Source organism: Poecile atricapillus, chromosome 1 (genome assembly GCF_030490865.1).
Source record: "Poecile atricapillus isolate bPoeAtr1 chromosome 1, bPoeAtr1.hap1, whole genome shotgun sequence".
Taxonomy (NCBI): Eukaryota; Metazoa; Chordata; class Aves; order Passeriformes; family Paridae; genus Poecile; species Poecile atricapillus.
The window spans coordinates 40373512-40398238 of record NC_081249.1 but is presented as its reverse complement, the minus strand read 5'-3'; the positions used below and the strand labels follow the sequence as shown (position 1 = coordinate 40398238).

Below are 24727 nucleotides of genomic sequence, written 5' to 3'. Positions count from 1 at the left end.
AATATAAAAATAAATAATCTTTGAAGGTACTTGTTAACTATCTGCGATTCTATAGGTGACTTTAAAGTTAGGTTGCTGTTTTTTTTTTTTAACTGCTGTAAGATATGAAGTATTCTGGCACAGGCACCTAATCAGGCTTTGCAGTATGTCCTGTGAGATACTTAAGCAGTAAAGCACTTGTGTATGTTCTGCTTCATGAGGATTTCTTTCGTTTTTGGACGTTTTTAAACTAAAATACTGGTGTTGTGTGTTACGTGCATGGTACTAATGGAGCAAAAGGGGAATTGAATCCTTGTGATAAAATGGACTCTGATGAAAGCTTGCTTTGGCAGCCTTCAGCTCTGAGTACTAAAGACACTACTGAGGTTTTTCTTTTCCCTGCCAAAAGCACTTTGCCATTGTGATAAGTTGCTTCTTCCAAAATATGTTAGAGAAGCTTGTGACATGCTTTGGGTCTGGTAGAATGCAAGAGTGCCTTGCTTAAGCTGCTTTCCTTTCAGCAGGCTCTTAGGTTTTCTGACTTCTCTGTTGGGTTGCTGAGATCCCGGCTTCTGGGAGTGATCCTAGATGATGCAGCTTGGGGTGCAGAGGAAGGGGTCTTGGTGTTTCTTCATCTTGTGGTAGGTTTTAGAAGTCTTTTTCTCCAAGCTCCGCTTTTGCTGGAGCTTTTAGTTTAACACATTGAGGAGTACTGGTAAAACAACACAGATTCTCTTGAAAGCTTTTGTAATCAGTCATCTTACTCCCAGCTTCAAATGTGGTTTTCAAATCTTTGTGAATCTCCAAAGAAGTCCTGAAGTGTTTCCTTCCATATCCATGCTCCTCTCCTGAGAGGATATGCTTTTGTCAACAATTGTGAGGGACAGTCCGGCTTCCTCTTGGTACCCTACTTTTCATGCACGTTTTAAAGGACATTTCTGTCAGAGCAGCATTTGAAAAAGGGATTGAGGAAATCCATGGAAGAAAAATTCAGCAAGACTTGTTAAATACAAAGACATCAGTTACAGGTTGTTGGGAGAAAATTCTTGGAAATTATCACACTCTGCCTGCCCTGGTTCTGCACTCTTCTGAAGACTTCTAATATAAGCCATAGTCTCAGGCTGCATTTAGGGCAAGATGGACTCTTGATTCATCTGCTAAGGTCATCCTTGTGTGTGTTGTTATCCTGTGCTCAGGTAAAAGGTGGAGAAAATGGCACAGGAATGCAGGTATTTTATCTCAGTACAGTGTTGCTCTTGAATTTAGTGTAGGAAATCTGTTCAGCAGAATGGGTTTAGCACTTACAGGCAGTCGGAGTTAATAGCATTAAGTAGTGCTCTTGCTGCCCTCGCCTCAGGAGCTTGGTTTGGATGTACCATGCAACTTTCCAGAGCTGGGTAATTTGCTGGAGTATATTATTAATAATGCTGTTGGCAGTCTTAAAACAAGTGCAGCTTTTGAATTCAACATGTTGTTAATTTACATACAGTGCTTGGTTTATTCAGACTTACCATTGTCTTTCAGTGCAAAAGGATGCTGCTTGTCACATAAACAAATACCTCGGCAAGAGTTCTGTCTTCTTGGCTTAGAGCAAAACTGGACTAGAGAAAATAGAAAATTGACAACAGCCTGAGCTCTTTTAGATTGTGCTCCTGTGTAACAGCATGTTATCGGTCCTTTGGCAGGTGAGAACAGTCATTTGATCACACATTCCCTCCATGCCAGTCTATAAAAATTTCACAGTACATAAGCACACTTTTCTCTAAATATTTTACAGTCCTAAAAATGCATAAATAAAATGCATGTCTGCAGCTGGGTGTGAGTAGAAGCTCCTAATGCACTGGGGTACCCTTTCCTGGGGAATTGGGTTTGATTAATAGCTATTACGTGCTGCACTCTGCCAAAAGCAAAACATTTGTGTCCACAAGAGGCCAAGTGGTAACGTCATTGCTGCCGGGGATGATTAACTCTGCTTGCCGAGGCACAGAAACAGAAATTGCTTTTGCCCTCTTGTGAAGGTGGGAACAGAATTTTGTGTATGAAATTCATATATCTAGAGGATAAAATCAGGTTAATTTGGACTTAGAAAGTGTTTTAAGTTGAAAACTGTGAGAAGGTACAAACCAAGAGAGGAGGAGTAGAATAAAAACAAAAGTAGTTTGCTAGAAGAAGAAAATCCTTTCCTGCAATTGCATTTTAACTGAAGCATAATAAGCATTAGTTTTTCCAGCATGACTTCGAAGCACTTTGGTATTAGAAAATACTCTTGTGGGCTGTAGTCATCCACTGACCCAAAGTTCAGCAGAAATATTTCACGGTCCATTAGCAAAGTAGTACAGTGGGTTGCTGAAAAGGTCCCAGGCTGTGTCGGTTGTTTCACAGTCAGTGGTACACCTTCCTCCTCACCTACTTCCCCAGGGACAAAGGACATTAGTGTTATTATATTGTAAAGCCAGCTTCAAAGGGAAGCGGCAGGTTTTAACAAGAAGCTCATTGCCCTACTGTAAATAGTGGGGGACATACTAAAAAGCCTGAACCTGGCACATTAGTGATCGTGACAAGGAAAATATGGCTCATTTAGCAAAACTGATTTGAAGGTCATGCTCAGTTTAAATAAAGCAGACTGGTGTTTTCTAGTCTGTCCCCGGACTTCAGTCAGCTTAAATAAAACAGTTAGGATTGTCTCTGTGTAAAGTGTTCATCTGAATTACAGTTCACTAGTGTTTATCACTGGTTGTATAACAGGCAAAGAGATGTTGCAATAGTTGATCTCCACGTCAAGCAAATAAAATAAATAATGCTTTTTTTGTAGGTCCTGACACTTCTGACTTTAGCTGATTCATGTTGAATTAATATAAGACCCAGGATTAGAATTTTAGTATGTTTGGCTACCAGGCACAAACAAGTGGGCAGCTTCCCCGATATGGCAGTTCTGGCTTCTTCCTCATTTGAGCAGTACTAGTTTCTTCAATGCTACATGGGAGCTGCTTAACATCTTAAAGTGGAAAAAAACCCTGAAAGTGATTAAAGAAGTGTTCATAAATTTCATTTGAAAGAAAATGCATTCATCATGCTCTACTGTAATTGAATGGCTCTTCTTAAAAATGTTATGGTGACAGAAAGGTTTCCCATTCATATTTGCCATCCAAGAATGGATAATGTTTCATGGAAACCTGTCCTCTTTTCTCTTGTTTCTTGAATTTAGGGACTATTAATTTTTGTGACTCCACAATAGTTCAGAGGAGAGCCAAAAGCTTGATTTTGGTTTTAATCCTGTCTTCTGACTTAACTGTGCAGACACTACTATACTATACTGTGCATTGTCCAGTTTTAATAGATATCTTGTATAAGGGTACCTATAAAAAAGATGAATATTAGAAATTGGTTTAAAGAGAAGAACACAAAGCCGGTATATACTCACTGATTAATGATACCTCCGTACTGTTGCATCACTCCTGGTCTTTTTTCCCTAATTTGGAAAGCTGATGGTATTAAAAAAAAGCCTATCCACCACAGGAGAATCTTCTACATGTTCTTTCCTTAAGATGTAGTTTATTCAAATGTGATTTACAAGTATGCTGTCACATTATTTGTCTGTAAAATTACTTCAGTTTTTATTTAATTCATGTAGGCATCTTTCAATGTGGGATCCTCTTTGTATTGGCTAGTGGGGGATCTTGCACAATGAGGCTTAAATCGGCATGTGATGCCTGAGAGCCAGCCTTGTTTTCTAGGGACAGGGAGCATGTCCTGAGGGATATAGCACTGTAGCTAAAGGAGCTTGCAAAGAGGAGCCAGACCTGCTGCAGATGGAGTGCCCCGTCCTGCCTGCTCTGCTCCCTACCCCATTAGGAGTGGGACGTGAGCAGGTGGCCATGACTGTTGGGTTGGCTGGCACATGTGAAGCAAGGGAACATTATTCTGCACCTGATGAGGCAGATCAGAACAGATCCAGCTGTAGCCTGCGATTAAGCTGCAGTCTTGCTTTCCTCAGCAGGGAGTTTGGGGGACCTCAAGAGAGAACTTCACAGGGGAGTCAAGGAAATGCCAAGTAGCTGGAATTTAAAGCAACAGTGGAGTGAGCTTGTGGGGTTGTGGCTGTCCTTTAGTGGGCAGTTTATCTTCTGTTTGGAGGCCTTGGATGCTATTTAAAGCACAAACAGTGGGGGAAAAGGACATTTAAGAGTGTAACAATGATGTTTAGTTGAAAAACGGAAGCAAAGTTCCACCATCTTTTGGATTAAAGCACCTGCCAATGTTCCCTAAACATATGTCTGTGTCCTGAATGATTTGAAAGTGGGGTCCACTATGCAGCTGCAAACAAGAGGTATGACTTAGTGGGATTTGAATGCCTTTTCCTGGAATGAGTGTGAGGGTTCGGTAGTTGTCAGTCTTTGAATATCTGTATATGCATTGCGAACGTTCAGGATATGTAACTTGATCTGGTTACAGAAGCATTCCTATGCGTTACACTTATGCAGGGAATCTTTCCACTGGGTTTTGTCTGTAAACATAGTGAGATGCTAAGCAAGTTTCCTTTGCAAATAGGTCAACTGCTGAAGAAGCAGCAGTTTTTGGAAGCAACACAATTCTTGTCTGTAGTCTGAAGATGCATCTTGGAGTGGGACACATTGGTTAATCTGTGTTTTCAGATGTCCTGAGGCATCTGGAAATGGTTGTGTTTTGTCCCACATCATCTGACCCAGGTAAAATCACTGATTCGAAACTAGTAAGTCCAGGCTGAAAGAAGTGGCTAAGCTATTTATTTCTTAGAGGTCAGTTTATTTCCTGAACTAAAAGGAACATCATGAGAATCTGAGTTAAAGTAGTATGTGGTCAAGACATTGCTGCCTCATGAACTTGTGCTGTGGAGTGTGAAGCTAGTGATGCTTATGGTTAATCCTGCCTAGGTGTGCAGAGCCTATTTTCTGCTGCTTCCAACCAGACCTTAAAATTTTGCCATGAAATTTTTTGGGCCTGGTGTCTCCAGCGGGGCCATTGTTACTGCTTCTTTGTTAAAAAGTTTTTGAAATTTAAGACTATGAACATGATTTTTTGGAAGAAAGCAAAATTAGTTTTTGTTTATGTGTAAATGGATAAAAGTTGTAGCAGCAATCTGCTTTGGGCTAAGGGTTTAAAACTGTACAGTATCATTTCCCTCAGGTTAGAGAGTTGACCTTGGTCTTCCTTGAAAAAGATCTCACATTTGGCTAAGAAAACAGTTTGTCTCTGAAGAGTGGCAGTATGTGCACGCTGGGTTTGAAAACTAAGTTCTCAATACATTGTCTTGGCATTGGAGTATCCAGCAGGTGAGTTTTGGTCAATGTAGATAGGTCCTGAAGGTGAGTTTTTTCCCACCTGAGTTCAACAGAATTTGGGCAGCAGTCTGTAAGCCAACATGTTTCTCCCTGCTCGTGACCTAGAGAAGGCTCACCTTGCTTTCACAGCATAGTGAGTCTTTGGGGTCTGGGGGGATGTTTTGGGTTTGTCTTTTTGTTTCCTTGTTTTTAAAACAGTGTATTGTTTACAAATTATCAAACTTATAAGGCTAAATATATTTAGTATATCTCTTCTGTCTGGGAAAAAAGAGTTCATATACTTCAAACTGTATGGTCCTCTCTAAGTACAACTGAGGGTTTTCTAACTTTATAATTCTTGAGTTTCTGATATATTTATAGGAGAAATATATAAATTGATAAATTTTGACAGTAGGAGCAACAAATTGACCCCCAGTGTTGACATCTCTTACTGAACATTTTAATGTGATGAATAATACAGAGTGTTTAAACCTCAAAAAGTGTAAAACTGTTTTAACACCTTTCAAGTGGGCTTAGTGGTTCCTCTAGAGGTCTGTGGTGAGACCATGTAGAGGATTGTGCTCCTTTACTGGAAGTCATCAGATACATGACTTTTGAAGATGAGGTCTTTGTTCATTGCTACATGTTGTCTACTGAAGCATGAATACATCATGTTCAGGATGTCTCAGCTTCACTGTCAGATACTGCGTAATCCATTGCCACATAATCTGGCTGATTAGTAAAACAAATTACCAATGGACCCAAGCATTTCATATTTTGTAGATAGCAAGAGCTGAAAAGAGCTTTTCCAGCTGAAAGATCCACCTGGTTTGTAATAGGGCGGGGCTTTGTATTCACTTGCAGTTCCCAGAGATGAGGCTGTCTGCCCCATATTCCTCTGAGAATTTTTTTCTATGGGCTTCTAGTGTCTGTGTGCTTTGTCTTGTTTAAAATTAAAAGGGTTTTCTTTTCTTAACCTTGACAAAGGCCTTCTACTCCTATGCCTTGCTAGCTTTCTGCGAAAGGGAAGTGATGCTTATCCTAAAAGGGATCCGAAGCCAAATAGCTTTTACAAACACATGTCCATGAATTTAATTTCACTTAACCTACAAAAAACTGCTTTAGTAAGTGTGCATTCTTGATCAATTCCATTGATTCAACCGTGTGAGAAACTGAAAATAAACAATAATATTTGTAAAAAGACAAAAATAATTTGTTCTTATGTTGATTACTTCCTTCATCTTCAGTAAGTAAGAATATTTTGCAGCTCAGTTGTTTGTTGTAAGTTTTGATAGATTGTTTAGCTACAGTTGGGAGGGGATCATTCATGATAATAACAAAACAACTAAACAAAACCATCAAGCAAACAAAACCTTCTGCCAGGATAAGGGACACTTGGTGCTGAGGGTTTTATGCTGGTGAGGTACCATTGATTTTGGCAGGACAGCTAACTCTGGCTGACATGTTGGGACACAATTAGAAATAATGGGAAGAAGAGAAGAGTTTGCATTTGCTGGAGCCACTGGTTTTCTCCAGATGGGTGGGTTTTGCAACACACAAGGTCAGGTTAAGCTATGATGTTAATAATGGCATGTGGCCTGGCAGGCATTTTATTGAGGATTATTATGGTTGTTGTTGTAATATTTTCTTATGTAAATTCCATTATTTTCCGTTATTTACGTCCCTGTTTACTCAAACTGCTGGATTTTTTCCTGTAACCACAGTGTCTTCTGCTTTCCTTCTAAAATTTCTTCTTGTCCCTCTCTCTTCCGATGTTGACAACCTTTCTCCATCTTTCTTCCATTTCCTATAAAGTCTCTCCCTTCGTCTCTGTTTCACAGCCAGCCATTTCCTTTTCCTACCTTCCTCTCTGTTTTTTTCCTTCTCTTGAGCACTTTCCTCATAATATTGAATTCTGCATTTCTTGGCTTCTCCCATAATTTCATTCCCTGCTTTGTTTTTTCTCTCCCTTCTCCTCATTTTGCATCCCTTATGTTCAAATTTTCAAGACAGCATCTCTTCCTTGGTTCTCCTGGTGCAGGTGATGGGCAGAGGAGGTGTCCCAACTGCCTAGCATGTGGTTGTGAACACGTAGGTCATGGAAGTGGTAGGGATGAAGCACTCCAAACTATTCTATCCTCACCATGTTTGCATTTGCCTCCTGCTGAAGGCATGGCCTCCTTCAGAAAGGACTCAGTCCTGTCTCCTGAGTTTGCGCCATTAGAAACTCTTGAGGCACTTGATGACTCTTGAGAAATCAGATGGCATTGTTATGTTTGACAAGACATGGATTTTTGAGACAAACTTTTCATGTTTCCCTTTCTTTAGAAAATCTTGATGTAGCATGAGGGTAAGAAAGAGGATGATGTGTTTCACTCTTCTACCCTCCAACCCCAAATGCTTTTTGGTATGAATTCTTGCCGTAGTCTCACAAATCTCATATGTGATTCTGCTTTTCATGTTTTTAAAAGCCATGGCTACTGCCATTTCCATACTGTGTGCTGTTTGCTTTGCTGCCACACGCTGTGTCTGGTTTTTTTCAGTCTTAACACCTACTACTTGAGAAACAACTTTGTCAATTTTATGGTGTGCAGCCCTGCAGAGTATTACTACTTGTGACTTTCAGCAGTGTGCGGTACAACATTTACCCTTTTCCCAAAATTTCCGTCTGTCTCCTACAGCTATTACTGAAAACCGTTACTGACATTTCTGAATTGGAATGTGTGGCTCCAGGGAGAGTATTTCCTCTTTTACATTTAGCCAGCTAAATCATCAGCCCAACAAGCTATCAACAAGCTCAACAAGCCCTTGTGGAGAGGCTCTTCTTGTCTTTCCTCCTCTCTTTCCTTTTCATCGGTTATGAGTATTTTCTCACCTTTTTGTATGCTTTCAGCTTAATCTCATTCTTCATTGATGCTGTCAGACAACATTGATGGAATATTTAATTTGAGGATTTTTTAATTTATGTACTGTACTGTAATAGCATAGAATTATTTCAAAATTTACTGGTTCTCTTGCACCATGTTGTTCTTTATGACCAAGTAAAGCTAAGTGTCATCCAGACCCTTCTTATTGCACATTGGACTTGAAACTGAATTTTTGAGCAATTAGCATTGCATTGCTTTTATTCATGCTAGCAATAAGAACTTTTGGTGTAAGTATTGGTCGTATAGTAAAACCCTTCTGGTAGCATTGCTAAGTAATAGAAAAGCCTTTTCACGTGAAGACCTAGAAGTCAGATCTGGGATCTGATCCTGAAACTGGGTATGAGTAATTCTTACTCACTTAACTAACAATACTGACTTCAATTAAGACCAATGAATCCAAGCACAAAATGGTAACTGTTCTGACATGGAAAAGCTGACAGTGTTTTTAGAACTATTTTTATTGATGTATTTTAAAATCTCACTTGTTCCAGTCCTTCCTCTTTTCTTTTTCCTTGCACAAAAATAATCCATCAACTGTTTCTGGCTGGTATTTGCAAAGTAAAAGTTGTGTTCCTTTGAAGCTGAATAGAAGGAAACATCATGTTCATGGTTTCACTGTCTATGTATAAAATATAGTTAGTGGTTAAAATTTTTTGTAATATCTAACCCTTTGATTTTCAGATCTGTTTTTCTGTAAAATAGCATAGGTATTTTACAGTCCCCAGATAGTTTAAGTGCCATATTGGAATCTGAGGTTTTGATGCTGAAGGATGTATTTGTAGAGGTACACAAAGCCTAAATAAATCAAAAGAATATTTAGCTAAAGGCTGCTTCATATTAGAAAGGACTCATTGGAGCATGGTGACTTGGTGGTTGAGCCCTTTCATGAAGGGAACAGCCTCTAGGTTAATGGGAAAACGAACTCCATTGTCTGCATATGGAAGGTTTTATTTCCTATAATTTTGGAAAGACTTTTTGTGTTTTCTTTTCTTGAGAAATAGAGGGAGACATAAAAAATCTGACTACCATCCTCATTTCTAAGGAAGAACAAATAACGAGTAACAACTTATAATGTAGTAACACAATCTAAAGGGCCAAGTGATAAATTAATGGAAACGGGTTCTTGTATACAGTTTTGGAGACTAAGCACATTTGATTAAATTGTTTCACAACTAGCGTGCCTAATTATTGTGTCTGCCACATTCATCTATTTAAATCATTCCCAACTTTTGGATTGCTGCCTGGAATATTGCTGCAGTACGTGGCTCAACTGGTTATTCCCTTGTCATGTGTAACTTCACAAAGGAGGATGATTTTATTTATTTATTTATTTATTTATTAAAAAGGAGTCAACTTTGGCTGTATGTTTATAATATGTGATAAAAAGGGACTGTAGGTTTCATAATGTTGATTTGTATAAGTTGCACGTGAACTGATGCTGTATTTGTTTTGTCAGGTCAGTGACTTAAAAAGTGCCTTTGCCAAGTCACTTTTACGAGCGAGGACTGCTACACCCGTGTTCTCAAAATCCCGTCTTTGCCAGCCAGACATTGCCTTCACCTTACACCTGGCAGAAGATACCTCAGCTGTCTCCATTTGCCAATTAGTTGATGGGAAACTGAAAGCAGAAAAAGGATTATTATTATTATTCCTGGGACATGAGCAAATGACTGCATTGCTTTTCTCGGGTAATCAATACCGGCAAGCAACCATCAGAGGACTGCTATTCTATCAAGGAGTGCCATTGCACTGATGGACCTTGGCTTAAAACCGGTGCATCCGTGATTACAATCAACAAACCCACGTGTTTTACAGACAGAAATGCGACTGAGCATGTGTTTTCCCAGCCAAAAGTCTACAAGCGGGACTTAATGATTGATGAGTGACTGCTTGCTGATAAACTTTCTCTGCTTGGTCTGCTTTGCGTGTGTTGAACGTCGTTAATCGTCCCCCGCTGTTTGTTTTTTTAACTTTCTTTTCAATTAGAATTGAAGTTATTTTTTTCTGATTCCCTCCCCACCACCCTCCCCTCCCCTTTCCTTTGTCATTAGTTTTGGAAATTTCTTCAGCATAATTCACCTGACAGCAACTTACAAGTTCAAAATCAGCTTCTCATCATGGCTTTGAATGTTGCTCCCGTAAGAGATACAAAATGGCTGACATTAGAAGTGTGCAGGCAGTTTCAGAGGGGAACTTGTTCACGCTCTGATGAAGAATGCAAATTTGCACACCCCCCTAAAAGTTGCCAGGTTGAAAATGGAAGAGTTATTGCCTGCTTTGATTCCTTAAAGGTAAGAAAAAGAAACTGCATGTGTAGTGAAAATGCTACTACATGGTAGTGAAAGTAAAATAGGAAATGATGAGTGATTGTTCTTGGTAAGATGTATATTGAAACAAATGTTGTTTATCATAACGTTTATTTACTGAACCTTTTAAGATTTCTTTCTAAGGTTTTTGTTTGTTTTTTTTCAAATGTCACTATGTTGTTTACAAAAATTGCATGTGACTGTGGGATACAGAATTGGTTGCAGCTGGTAGGACAATTGTATTTTCCCGAGTAGATTTTATGAATTATAATTGTTTCATGGTAAATGAAAATACACAGTGGCACAATACTATGCCATTCCCAGAGTCCTAAAGAAACAAATCATATGGAAAGAGTGCAGATTTTTTCCTTTAGATCAGCAGAAGTGAGAAAAGTCTATCTATTACTTCAGATTTGACACAAAGGGTTGTTTACTCTTGGTATTGGAGACTCAGGTAAATTAATAGCATTGATAATTACATGTATGGATAGTGCAATTATGAGCAGAAGTTTAGGAACAGCAAAGGTATTCTCTTCTTTGGAGGATATTTAGCAATTATATTGTTAGGGCATCAGCTTCTTCTGACTTCCTAATGACATCAGGCATGCTTTAGAAAACTGTTTTAAAATATTCAGTGAAAATAGTTCATGGACTGCATAAAAAAAGATTAATGACCCCCTGGGATTTGAGGAGTACACAATGTTTTCCATGATGTGGATTTGTGTTCTTGTGTCAACAGAAGGAGAAAGCTTATTTCATATAGATAATTAAAGGGTAAAATTGAGAATTTCAGATTTTATTTTGCAAGTTTTACTTATGGCTTTATCTTCTGGGCATGAGAGAATGTCTTGGCTTGCTATTTTAGCTCTGAGGATCAAAATTTCAGTTACCAACAACTCTTCTACTGTGAAAGCATCAGTCAGAAAGACAAGAAAATTCAGCATGGTCTATTGCCATTATAACTTTTTCTTTTTTTTAGTGCAATGCATGATATTGTGCTAGGCATCTGCCTTCTGTTTTTTCTCATTTCTTCTTTTCTTTTGAAGATTCAGAAGACAGTATCTCAGGGCAAATGTTTGTGAGGGGGTTGTGTTCTGTAAAGCCTGTAAGCCAGAAGAGCACCTTTGGAGTCATGGCAGTATGTCATCGAGGGCTATTAATGACCTTAATCCATGGATTACTGCACGATAAACTGTAACAGCTTCTTTGTAGATGTTCTTGTATATTGGTTGTCTGCCAATGGGATAATTTTTTTTTTAAACAAGCAGACTGGTGTCTGCAGCAAGTGAGCAATACTCTGATTTTACCAAAAATAAGCAGGTCAGTGGAAGGGGGTTTTTATGTACTATTTTTATGTGTTGTAAAGTCTTGGTTCTGTGGCTGGGAGGTTGGAGATAAGCAGCAGGGCTCGGTCACCTCTGGGCTGGCAGGACAGTGGCTCTGCAGTGAAAGAGGTGCTGCTACTGCATCATCCTGGCCAAAGCAGCGATGCACCTGTCCTTGCTGCCTGAGGACAGCATCGCTCTCCCTGATAGTACTGAGCACTCACAGCGGAGTTGCCAACTATTCAAGCTGGAGACTTTTGTTCAGGGATGGTTATTGTCTGCAAATAAAAACTGGAGTCATAGACTAAGCTAATAATACCATGAAGAGAAATCCTGAGGGATTGCAGTGGATAACTTACTGACAAACCAGCATCATTGCTTAGTGGAGAGAAGTCCAAAACCCTGTAAAAAAATGTAGTTAAAGCGAGCAGCTGTGTTTTGACCTAGTGTGGGAGGACATCTGTCCTGAAGGGCCAGCCCACTCCAGCCCAGCTCTGGTGGCTGAAATGGTGCTGCTCTGTCCCACTGACCATAATCGCCCTCTCTCATGCAGAAGAGAGCATGCACCTGTGCCTTCCACCTTGCATCGTCTAGTTGAGTCTAATGGATTAGATTGCTGGGAAAGATGGGATTATAGCAAGAACTTATATTGTGACCTGAAGCAGCAGAGGTGGAGGCACGGGTTTCTTCCCAACAGCTCTGCTAGAGGTTGAAGGAAATCCCATAGTGGGACAACAGTGCCTTCAAGTGCAGCTGCTTGGCCCTGAGCATGAGTTGGAGTTGTGCATTTCCATGTGTTACCTGATCCTGCTGTGCACAGGAAACTGTTTAGGACCATTGTGAGTGCACGGCTCTGGGCTGTGCTGACTGGTGTCCTCACAGTCATGATCTCATTTATTCAGAAGAATGTTTGTAAATTGGCATATCCACAGCAAGAATGTGTGTGCCTGGTTAGCTCAGTTTGCTTATATTGCGGGCTAACGGACTTTAGGTTAGTAACATAAAACTGATACGTAGCTTTTGGAAGTACTGGTGTTAATCATACAGTTTCAGAATAAGGCTTTGGCACTCAACAAGTGGGATGACTTTTCATGTAAATGAACAAGCAGAACAGTCTAGAATTATAGATAAAATCAGAATTTAATTAAAAAAAAAACATGAGCTATTTTCCTTGCTGAATGTTGAACCACAGTTTAATGCAGGCAATTTTTCAGCATTTATTTATATAGCATCTAGAGCTCTGGAGACTTAGCCTTTTAACTGTCTTGCTTTGGTATACCTGCTGTAAAAATAAATTATGCTGAGTCTCTGGATAAACATCTTTCTACCCAGAAAAGACAGAACTTTTTTTTTTAGTCTATGATGGAGTTATGTTACATTTAGGTGATGCCTGGTAGTTACAGCTGCACCCTTAGAAGTCAGTCAAACACAAGATACAGGACTCTGAGACAGACTCTCCTTTACACACTGATTGACCAAAAGAGCCCCTGTTCTGGATAGGGATGTATGCTCCCCTGCATGCCATCTTCTTCCCAGATTTCCAGGGCAGACAAGGGAGCATGCTATCAGTATCTGCCAGGTGGATCAGACTACCAGGGCACTAGGGTGAAGCTGCAGGAGAGAGTCCAGTGAAAGGTCACAGAGATGATGATGAAGAGACTGAAGCATCCCTCTAATAAGGCAAGTCTCAGAGAGCTGGAGAAGGCTCAGGGGGACCCCATCAATGTATATAAATACCTGCAGGGAGGGTGCAAAGAGGACAGAAGCAGGCTCTGCTCAGTGATGCCCAGTGAAAGGGCTGGAGGCAACAAGCACAACCTGAACCATAGGAGGATCCCTCTGAACATCAGGGAGCACTTTTTCACTGTGATGGTGGCCGAGCACTGGCACAGGCTGCCCAGAGAGGTTGTGGAGTCTCCATCCTTGGAGACACTCAAAAACTGTTGAAGATTTAGTCCTTGAGCAGTTATCTCTAGGTTACCCTGCTGGAGACCAGATGACATCCAGAGGACCTTTTCAACTTCAACTATCCTGCAACTGTGTCACCAGAAGCACCTTCACATAGACTTTCCTGTACTTTTAGGATTTTTCTAAGCCAGCAAAAGCTGGCTTTGGGGCCAAAGGATGTAATCCCAGCCAGGGACACTTGCCTCCATGTCATACCATGCCCTCCTTTGTGCTCCCACTGATATCTTTGTGATTGTGCAGTGTACCAGTTTGGAAATAGGGATTGGATAAATTGTTGCTGTAGTTGCTGCAGAAGAGAGGAGGGGCTATGTGGCACCAGTGGAGCACTGGATCACTTCTACCAGTGCCAGTGCTGTGGCCTTAGGCTGGCCCTCTGGAGTAACATAATTGCGCCATAATCAAAATTTTCCTGTATTAAAGAAGTATATTAGTAGTTCTGGTGGCACCAAGTAAAAGCTCAACAAAATGTAATGGATCCTGTTTACTTTTAACTGAGAAGGCAGTTTTGGCTCCCAATACCTGTCCTTGCAATACTTGACTTTAAACCCAGCAAAAGTTGCAACAGCAACTCATTGGACTGATTACAGCTTTGAGGAGCCAAAATGCTCACTGTGGAAGACTGTCTGGGCTCTGAATATCCTTCATCTGTGAGATGCTCCAGGCTAGACAGAAATAGCTAAAGACTAATGAGCCTGGGTCAGATTCAGGCCAGGAACCTGCTGGTTTCAAGCCAGGTTTTGCTGCATGGCCTTCTGAGAGGCAGCTCAACATTTGTTTCTCCCTCTCTGGTAAAGGACAGAGTCTGCTCTGTTCAGAGCAGGGCATTTGTGGGGTATTAGGACAATGCAGGCAGATCATCCCCGTCCACCCCATGGGTGGTGGAAGTAGCAATTGGACAGAGGTGTGCCCATTAGCTGGCCACAGTGTGGCTGCCAGCAACGAGGCTCCCTCCAGCAGAAGCCCTACATGACTGGGTCACCAGTGTGGCCACACAAACACACCCAAATCTGTACTGTGAGCAAATGAACTTGGTGAGCTTGATGTGCAGGATGAAAGTGTCTCCAGCCTAATCTGGTTCACTGTGCTTGAGGTGAATGAAGGGGACCTTTCCTGGCAGGGCCCTGAGCCCTGGTGTCAGGTGGGAAGGTAAAGGGTGCTGAGGATGCACTGCCAGAGCCTCGTCTGCTGCCGTAACCATCCTGAAACCTTTTTGGAGCCCTTACAGGCTCCCCTTGGGATGCCTTTGGAAGGGTCTGTGAAGTGACCTGCCTAACCCAAAAGCTTGAATTTCAGAAAGTGCTTCATTTATGATTTTATACTTCTCCCTGGGCTGAAGTAGCTTAATCTAAAATTGAATGACGTGGATGTATAGCACTTAATATATCCCATTTAGATCCCTTCAGGGTGGACACTATAAGCAAGTCTGTTTTCAAGGCTTTCTTGACCTGTTAGTAGTAAAGAACAAAATCCTTTCAAAGGAATACTGATATATAATATAATGTGTGAGGATAAGACATGCAACATCTTGCTGTATTTTAATTGGAATAATTAAAAAAAACACATTAAAACGAATGGTGATGTTTAGGAGGGGGAAAAGGGGGAAGTTTGGCAGATAAGAAAATACAAACATGTGCATTTTGCTTAGAGTTAACTCTTACGTTTGCAGGCAAGTCTGAATTTTCAGTCCTGGTGTCATTTCTTGACTCAGATTTATACCCTTTCTTCAGGTCAGCTACTAAAAGGATATGTTGTCTAAGTTAATACAGGTAACAGAGATGGTATCTTCAAGATACTGTTGTTGCAAGTTCTATGGTGGTAACAAGGAAACAAAAGCTTCTTTAGGGCTCCAGATAACTTTTTCAGAGTGCCTGAACACTTCAAACTCTTCTATTTATTGAGCCAGCAGACTACTGTGAACTGGTCATCTGCATTTTCATGAAAGCCTTTTAAGAATATTTCTATCTGGTCTCAGATACAGGCACCACAGAATAAAAAGTAATTGAAAGCTGTGCAGAGACTTGCTTACCAAGTTAAAAGGTTACTGGGAAAAAAAAAAAAAAAAAAAAAAGAAATTTTAGGAACATCCACTATGTTGAAAGATATGGAACTGAAAATAATCTTTTTAAGATGGCCTCAGCTTTATTTAGAAAAAGGGGGAAAAATGCTTGTAAAGTGAGCAGGGTGTTTGTACAAGAACGAGCTCAGAGCTGGGAGGCAGTAGGTAGTAATTTGTCTTCCTGTAATTCTTTTGTGGGTCTCTAAATGTTTTACAATTGTCAGGGACTCAGGATCATTTCACAATTTGAAGTAAGTAATACCTGCTCACATTTGGCAGGTGAAGCATTCTGAACAGACTATAGATGAGCATGGAAAGGGGATTAGCTAGTTTTGTCTATACTAGAAAGCATTTAAATGACTGTTTATAGTGTCCTAGCTGGCTGAATTTCTGTCCATCACTTGGTTATGTGGTGTGACACCATTCACAGACAAGGTGAGTTCAAGGACTGTGCCCACAGCTGGTGGGAAAGAATGACTGAAATGGGCAAAGTAATTTCTCTTGGGCGACAGAGTGGCTTATACCTCCTGGGCCCATGAATTTTGCCTGCTTTGCTTCACAGTGACCCAGTTTCAGCAGGATGTTGGGGAATAGGCTGCCCTTTTCAGTAGCTGTGGGCTCTGGGGATGTGGAACTTGCAGGGTATAACTTTTCAGATGGAGGATACAGAATCCAGGTCTCACTCTTCCTGCAGAGCAACTTTGGTGTGTACTTTCTTTTTCACCCACCTCTTTTTTTTCTTGTAAAATGTCCAATAGTCTCTAGGTAGTCTGAGAACACTACCTGGCAGAAGCTTTCATGTGTCTGAGTTTCTGCAAAGTGTGGGCTTGACAAGAAAGTGCCAATCAAGGCCAGTTTTAGATAACTCTATTAACTCTGTGGAATTAATTCTGACTGAATTAACTCTGTGGGTTCCCTCTGTGTTCAGAATATCAGTGGCCACCCTGGGGCTGACTAAAGCCCCATTTAGCCCAGTGACCCAGTAATGGCCAATAATGGATGTCTTGAATGTGGTGTGTAAACATGCAGTGGCTTCTTGGAGTGCTTTGCTGGCTCCTAGGGATGTGCTGCCCAGGGACATTGAGAGCCAGACATGGCATGCTTGTACCTAATAGCTCTCAGTCACCATCTCTCCACTGGATTTGTCCTGCTTTTTAACCATGCTCACATTCAGCATGAACAGTAAGCACCTCCACAACTTCATTACGTACAGTGTGGAAACCAACTTCAGTTGTTCTTTTCAAACCTCCCCATCTCATGGATACCCCCAATTCTTGTACTTGTAAAACAGAAGAGATTCTCCTCTGAATTGTCCTAAGGATGAAACTGGGTGGGTTTTTTTCCACTGACTTGACTCTGGAAGGGACATGTTTCTCCCTAGTGAGTTCAAAGGAAGCCTTATGAGAGAAGGTTTTAAATCTGCTTTGTGGAAATGCTGTTCTCAGGACAGGTTTGATTCCCAAAGGCCCTGCTTTTTCAGGCTATGGCAATTTTTGCACTCAGAATAAAGTGCTGCATGGAATGATGCCATTCTATTTCCTGAGACTATATTTCACCTTATACCAAATCCAGGAAACTGTGAGCAGCTGCTAAAAAGAGGTGGTTACATGCAGGCCTATCACAGCTAGCTCCCCATTTTCAACTCTGTTCAGGTCATCTTGCAGCCATGCAACTTGAGTTGATCCAAAGGAAAGGGAAGAACTGCATTAAATTTGTAGTTGAAACCACAGATTTGGGCAGCACCATCTTAAATTACCAGCATAAACTGAGGTAAAAGGGGTTTAAGAACTGATAAGCTTTTTTTGAAGACCCCCTCCTTTATCTCTGAGCTTAGTATTTGTTATTTGTTTAATCACCTGTTCTTGTTTGTTTTCTGATAAAAACTCTCTATGTTCCCCTGTAGTCCTCAGCAAGCAAAAGTTCCTTTAATACTTCCTTTTTCCTGTTTGTCTCCCTCTTATCTATTCATGAAGCTGTCTCCATGCCAGCTCTTCTGGGTTAAAAGGGTTAAAAAGAAGGTAAAATTAAAAACCAAGTAGCTGAACTGCTGGGCTGACACACTTAAAAATTCATGAGCTTGACTTTAATTGGTAAAGAGAGAAACTGCAGTAAGCCTTTAGCTGTTGTATTACATGGTATTCAGCTTTTTTAAATTTTTTTTTTAAATTTTTTTTTTTTAAAAGGCCATTGATCATTGCAGGGGCCACCATCTTCCTTGCTAGGGTTTGTCTCTGCTGAGAGGAACATTTCTGATTTATCTCAGAACAAAGTTGGAGGCACAGCTCATCCCAGCCACCTGTGGGGCTTAACCTGAAGCTAAGCCAAGGGCTGGTCTCTGTGGTAGAGGACCACTAGCCATCAAGTCATCAAGTCTTAACCTGCTGCCCATGTGTCTGCCTTCAGACCGAGACTGTGAAGAGCAGAGAAGTTGAACCAGTTGAAGTTCATTGAACCAGTTGAAGTTCATTGCATAGCCTGCTACAAAAGCTGTGTGTCTCCTTCAAGGCCCTGTTTTGTTTCCTCATTTGTCTTTCTCAGCAGCAGCACCAAGAGCACAAAGCTGTCCTGGCCATCGCTGCTGTCACCTGTCACCACCTGACCTGCCAGATTTTAAAACTGCGCACCTTTTTATAACTTAAGTTCCATTTTCAAAGGAGAATGCAGTCGGATAGTGAGTTACACGGGCTTTCCTTCTCTCTGGAGTCAGGGGAAGGCTCTGTTCCCCAGGGTGTGGTTAAGTGGCAAAGCCTCTCAGTGCTCAGAGCAGGCGCTTTTCAGAGCAGGTGTGTCACAACAGCCTGTTGTAGTCCTACCTACCTCTGGCCTGGGAGGGCCACCTGAGGAGAGTGAGGGGGTGTTGCTAGTGCAGTTCCCAGATGGGAACGGAGCAGGGGGTGTTACCAGTGCTGTTTCCACTCCTGTGTTAGAGCTGGCTGAGCCAGTGATCTGGCCTGGGGAGGCTTGCAAAGAGCATTTCTAAGTACTGTGCCATACCCCTTCACATCAGATGCAGCTGCCACTCAGTTATCAGTCTAAATCTTATTATGTGAAGAAGAGCGGCAAGGCAGATTAGTTATGGCCACAGGAAACCTTGTATGAAAGGGCATGGTGTTTGCCAGATGTTCTTCAGATTTTCAGGCACTCCGGGGTGCTTCATATACCCATCAATTCACTGTGTAGTTTTTGTTGCTGCACCGATCCATGTTCCCCTAAGCCTTATAATAACCAGTTTGTGGGTGTAGTGAAGGCAAAATTCAATCAGAGTCTCTGACTCATCCCATCACTAGGATTTTGAACACAAGAGCAATTGCTCACTGCCCACTCCTCCCCCACGCTCCCTATTAACTCAGGTCACTCACTGTTCCCACAGGCTTGCTCTCTCCAGGTCTCCCCACCTACTCCTTTATTTTTCTGGCAGGTGGTTCCTCTTTCATTCCAGGTGCTTTTTTTTCCCCTTGGCCTTGTGTGTGTAGCTTTCTCTCAGCTCGGGCATCAGCTGTTCTTCCTAAGCTGTTATACTTTGCATCATAAAATACGAAAGACAAGGCTGTGCTTGTCTGATGGAAAAGCCTAGCAGAGACAATACCTGTATTCCTATTGGTCCAGTTCATCCCCAGCATTGCAAAGATACTTCAAATCTAAAAATCAACATAGGAATAAGGAAGTTTATTTTCAAGTCTATTTGACAACTGTGCCCTCTTCCAACTTGTTATTCCCTCATATGAGGACTGGCACCTTCTTTTGAGGAGATGGACTTTATTGGAAACCTATTGCAATAAGAGGAAAACTGTTGTGGTTTTAGAGATCTTGGAACATCATTGAAAGCCTGCTGTGAGGTGTAAGTCCCACAACTGAAATACAAAAGGCAATTAGAAGTATCCCTTTTCTTTGACCTTGATGCTTGTCTTGTGGCTGTGGGTGTGGTGTGTCACTCAGTATTAGATTCCTGCAAGGTCTTGACCACAATAAGGAAGAAATTAATAATGGTGGAAATAAACTGTCTTCTCATCTGCTTTGTTAATGAGTTGTGTGACAAGGTGATGTGAGCAGTGCCTCAAGAGTCAGAGAGCCCTAATGCTTGGAAAGATCAAATCATCAAGCAGTAAAAACAAAGAAGTAGAGAATCAGTGGAATACTGCATATGAAAAACATATGAGGGGTGTAGCAGCTGTGGTGCAAACCTTGGTGTGTACTTGCTGGCTCAGGGGCCCAAGGGAGGTGTCCTGCTCCCTGTGGGCTGCTGTCACCCTGCAGGCTCACACACTGAGTGACAGCACAGCACTGATGCCATGCTCCTGACTGACAGGTGACGTGGTGCAGTCACTGCAATGTAAATCTTCCTTTTCTCATGAGTTATTACGAATTTTCAGCCCTTGCTTCCTCATGGGACCTCTTGCTTTGAGTGAGAGAGGATCTACAGTGTGCAGTGCAGCTGCAGGGATGGCCTGGCCTAGCAGCCCGTCAGGTGCGCTTGCTGCCACCTCACCTGCATGTCCAATAGGCCAGGCAACTTCTAAACTTTGTAAAACCCCAGTTTATTTACTCTAATTTGAAATTGAGTTTGGGCCCTGAGCAATCCACAGTGAAGCTGTGCGTCTGACTGAATGGGCTTGTTTACCATCTTACATGTTGTCAGGAGAGGAGCTTACCCACTGCAGGCTGGTGGCACGTGTACAGATATGCAGTGGCCTTAAGAACTGCCCAGCTGTGATTCAAAGCTAACTGAGCTGCTGGGACCTTCTCTGTTGGTTCACAGTGAAACTGAAAAAATAAACTCCAGCATGTCAGAAATTGGACCAAGCCCTACTGACTGTTATCAAACAGGCCCCTAGCCTTCAGACCCAACTGGGTATATGCAACATAAGCCAACTTTTTAAGCCAGATATAACATGTGAAGGTCAGGAGATGTATCATGATTGTTTGAGGTTTGTCTCAAAGATAATTTTCTAGATTAGGCCATCACTTTAAAATTAATATGTATTTATTTTCTGGGGATTGGATGTGAGTCTCTGGCCTTGATTCAGTTTCCCGGTCAGAGGCATCTGGTTTGGGATGCCCTGGATACTCTTGATGGCTTTTCAGTGGTTTGTCAGAGGAGTGTGTTGCCTTTGCTGGCACCATGCAACAGTCCAGGATGTCCCAGGAGGCTCCAAGCGGTCCTGCTGGGTTCTCTGTGGCAACAGAGTGAAGCCCTTCTTGAGAGGCAGTGTTATCTCTTTTATTAACGGGAAACTCTGGTTCAAACTGCTTTGAGTAAAAAGGTGGACAGTGAATTTGTCATAGTGATGACCTAGGTAAGAAGAAAGCTGGGGTATAGGCCAGACTCAGAAAAAAATGTTTTCTGTAGCAGAAGAATGCCCTTGTGGAGACCAGGAAGGAGATGAACCAATGGGTAATTTAGACTTCACCCTTAGTAACATGAACAGCTAATGTAAATTTATTAGTTTGAAATAGTTGTGACCCATGTAATTGGGCTTATTTTTTGCTACCTATGAGAAAGGTAAATCTGTGAAAAAGAAAATCTCTCTAGGCACAGGAATGTCATGGCACTGAACTCAGCCTATTAAAAATAAAAAGATGGACAACCTTTTGCAAATTTGAATTAAATAACAACCATTACTAATGCTTTATGAAGATTTTAAAGCTAGAAATTAACCAGAATATACATTTGAAAAAACATGAAAATTACAACAAGGAAGTCTTTTTCCTCTGAAGTATAATTCTCCCTTACTTCATTTGCAGATGTGAACATATGAACATCTGTCAAGTGCCATCAAATATGCATGTAGTTTATTGATTTCAGATACAAAAGAGAAAAGAATATTTGCTTTTCCAACAGTATCTTAATGGTAATTTTCCCAAACTAGTGGATAATAATGGATGTCATGAAAATTAAGACTATTCCCCATATGCATTTTGCCTCACATTGTGCTTCAAAGCACTGGTCATACCATATGTGCCAGCATTACTAAAAATGCAGGCATGGGATTTGCATGTGCAGAGTTGGAGGTGTGTGGATATTGCTGTGGAGGTACTGCGAGCATCTTATCATGTAAGTAAATTAGTGTTAGTATGAAGGAACATGGGGGTGATTGTGTGCTTCATGCTGAACATGTTGATGCTGTTCAAATTCCAGCCTGCCACAGTTCTTGGTTTAAATCAATATAAATATTAATTTGTTGCAAAACTCTTATTCCTTCAGTGAGAGCTGTGTTAACTGATTAGTATGCATGAACCAGTTTGTGTTTGAAGTGCAGCAAACGTCTATGAGTCTCCTTCTTTAATTGAACCTTCTGGCTATAATTGTTTTTAGCCTGGATTCTTGAGGAAATGAGGCTTACACAGTCAGTCTGCTTCTCTTTCCCTCCTCTCCTGCTAACTTGTCAACCCACTGGCCAGTTTCAGCCAAATTTGACAGCGATCACAGTCTCAAGGATAATAGGGTTCCTACAAGTTTTTGAAAAACAGGTAGCCTAATACTAGAGTGGAGTAAGAGAAAGAGAGATACCCATAAGCCCTCCCACATGGAAGAGGTTCTTAGAGCATGCAGGCAAGAGGAGATCCTTAAAACTCGGTTAACCACAAAGAAACTGGGGTTTGGGATTTGCAATCAAATGTGTAAAGCCCTGCCTTCATTTGAGCCAATGTTTGCAGCACTACCCATTTAATGATAGTAATGGTCTTGGTGTTGGGCAGACATGTGGCAAAGTTACAAAGTGCCTACAGTCACTCCCACTTACCTTTAGCCTCCACTTGCTTCTTGAGCCTAGTTTTCATTATATTTTCCGTATTCAATCGTTAAAAATAGCAAATGTATCTTACTGAGTCGTTGGTACTTACCATGACTTCCTTTTCTTCAGGAAGAAGGAAATTTCCACCAGGAATGCAGACTTAGGGGTGTGCAAGGCAGTGAAAGGCTGCTGGATGATAGGTGGGGAAGGTGACACCCCTCACTGAAGCTGTCTGTTGTATAGAAAGCACCGCAAAAATTTTGCAGGCAGTAAGAGAGAGCAAGAGAAGATGTAACACTCTAGAGTCTGTGGCGAGTGCTCATCTGGAAGGAGGAGGTTTGCAGTTACCATCCCTGCTGCTAGGTTTCTTGAGGCATTTTTTCTTTAGACAGCCACTTGAAGGGAAAAAAAAAAAAGATACTGTCCTGGAAATAAAGGTGACTGTGTTTTATGTAAGAACCATATGCTGTTCTGTCCTAAGCTCATAGCATCTCATTTTATTTTTGGGGTAGCAGCCCTCTTGGGCTGTTCCTGTATCCTGCAGGAGTAAGTTGGTCTTCTTCATCACTCAGGGCTGCTCTAAGTGATGGTTACTCTTTCTACCTTTCCTTGGTCACTTTCTTCACCCAACCTTGACATTGTTGTAGTAGAGTTAAGTCCCTCACTGTTGGACCTGTAAGATGGTATCTCAAATGAGAACTACTATAAAAAAAAATACCATTTATCCAGCTTTCCCTAAAGTACCAACAGTAGTACAAGCAGGTTTTCCTTTATCAGATACTTCAGTATGCCAGCTGTTACAATATATGTAATGTGTTTAACGAGCAAGGGAGTTTATTATTAGGTAATTAAATAAGGCTGTTCTTTCTAATTAGTTATTTGCCTTTCAGTCCTGGATGTTGCAAAAAGATCCACTGTGATCTGTGTCAGCTGTATCTCAGTGTGCTTTGATTTTGCTATAAAGCAGCTGTGCATCTCAGCAATGCAGGTGAGAATCAGGGGTGTGAAAGTAGCCAGCAAGTTTTTAATGTGAAATGAGAAATGTTATCACTGGCTAATTAACTAGCGAGTGAAGGTTAATTAATTCAGAATATATCTGTATACATGCCCAAATTGTATTTAGTGGGTCAACTTATTGATACAGATGTGGAAATATCAAATGAAAAAGTAGTACAATAAGTTAATAAATGTGTAGCATCTTCAGATGCCATAAAGAAATGGTAGCAAATTGATTTTTGGTTCGGTTCAACAGAAGTTAATTAATTGCTATACCTAACAGATTCTGTTGTTCCCAGCATGCTTGGGATCTCAAGCGGCTTTATGGCTTGAAATGAGATGTGATTAGAGCAGCCCAAAGGAAGAGAGGATGATGCTGGTGAGGTAGCAGGGCCTAGCAGTAGTCTCTGGTGCTCTGCATCTCTGCATACCAGCAGAAGGCCACAGAGAGGACAGCACAGTTTGGAAAACTATGTTGGTTTTTCAGTGAAATTCCACCGAATACAGCAGGCATATAGAAAGGGGAAAGCTGAGGACAGATGTGCTGCTGTTAAATGTGACATGAAGCAACCTTCTCTCTAAACTCATTGTTTCCTGATAAAAACCACAGCAGGTATAGAGAGCATGGGAATACCGGGGTTGTTATGAAGATATTTAGATGGTAATGCATGTTCTTAGGTTTGGCTGTTTCATTCAGACTGGCTTGGAGAGCAGTGTTGTCATATGGAAAAAATTACTGTGCAACTATAGACAAAGAACATGAAAGAAAAGCCCTCAAGTGATCTCAATGGGAGGCTGAAACTTCCTGATATGGTATCTGCAGAATCGTTATTAAAATTTAGTTTGATTTTTTTTTTATTTTGCATTTCTTATGTGCACACTGTGTCTAATTAAAACCCTAGTTTAAATAGATAACCATAATTTATCAGTGTAAATACAGCAACTTTAGCATGCTTTCCCTTTCCCAAAGAATGTGGAAAGGATGTGCTTAAATTTTATGTAATTTTATTAAATTTGTGTAATTACAGGTGATACTTTCTGCTGTTCTCTCTATAAGGCACCATTTGTCTGATTATGCAGCTCAAACCTCTTAAAAATTTACTTAAAAACATTTACAGTATCTGTGAAAGTTATAATTGGCA

General features: G+C 41.1%; 1 protein-coding gene across 5 annotated transcripts in view; it reads left to right on the top strand.

Annotated features, from left to right (window-relative positions):
- Nucleotides 1–24727, top strand: part of MBNL2 (muscleblind like splicing regulator 2) — a 106506-nt gene that overhangs the window by 28063 nt on the left and 53716 nt on the right. For 4 of the 5 annotated variants that reach the window (XM_058832691.1, XM_058832700.1, XM_058832676.1 and 1 more), the window contains exon 2: nt 9660–10494. The exons of the other annotated variant lie outside the window; for it this stretch is intronic. In XM_058832691.1, the coding sequence (XP_058688674.1) occupies nt 10321–10494 (174 nt within the window). In that variant the 5' untranslated portion in view covers nt 9660–10320. The remainder of the gene's footprint in view (nt 1–9659; nt 10495–24727) is intronic. 5 annotated transcript variants of the gene reach the window in all.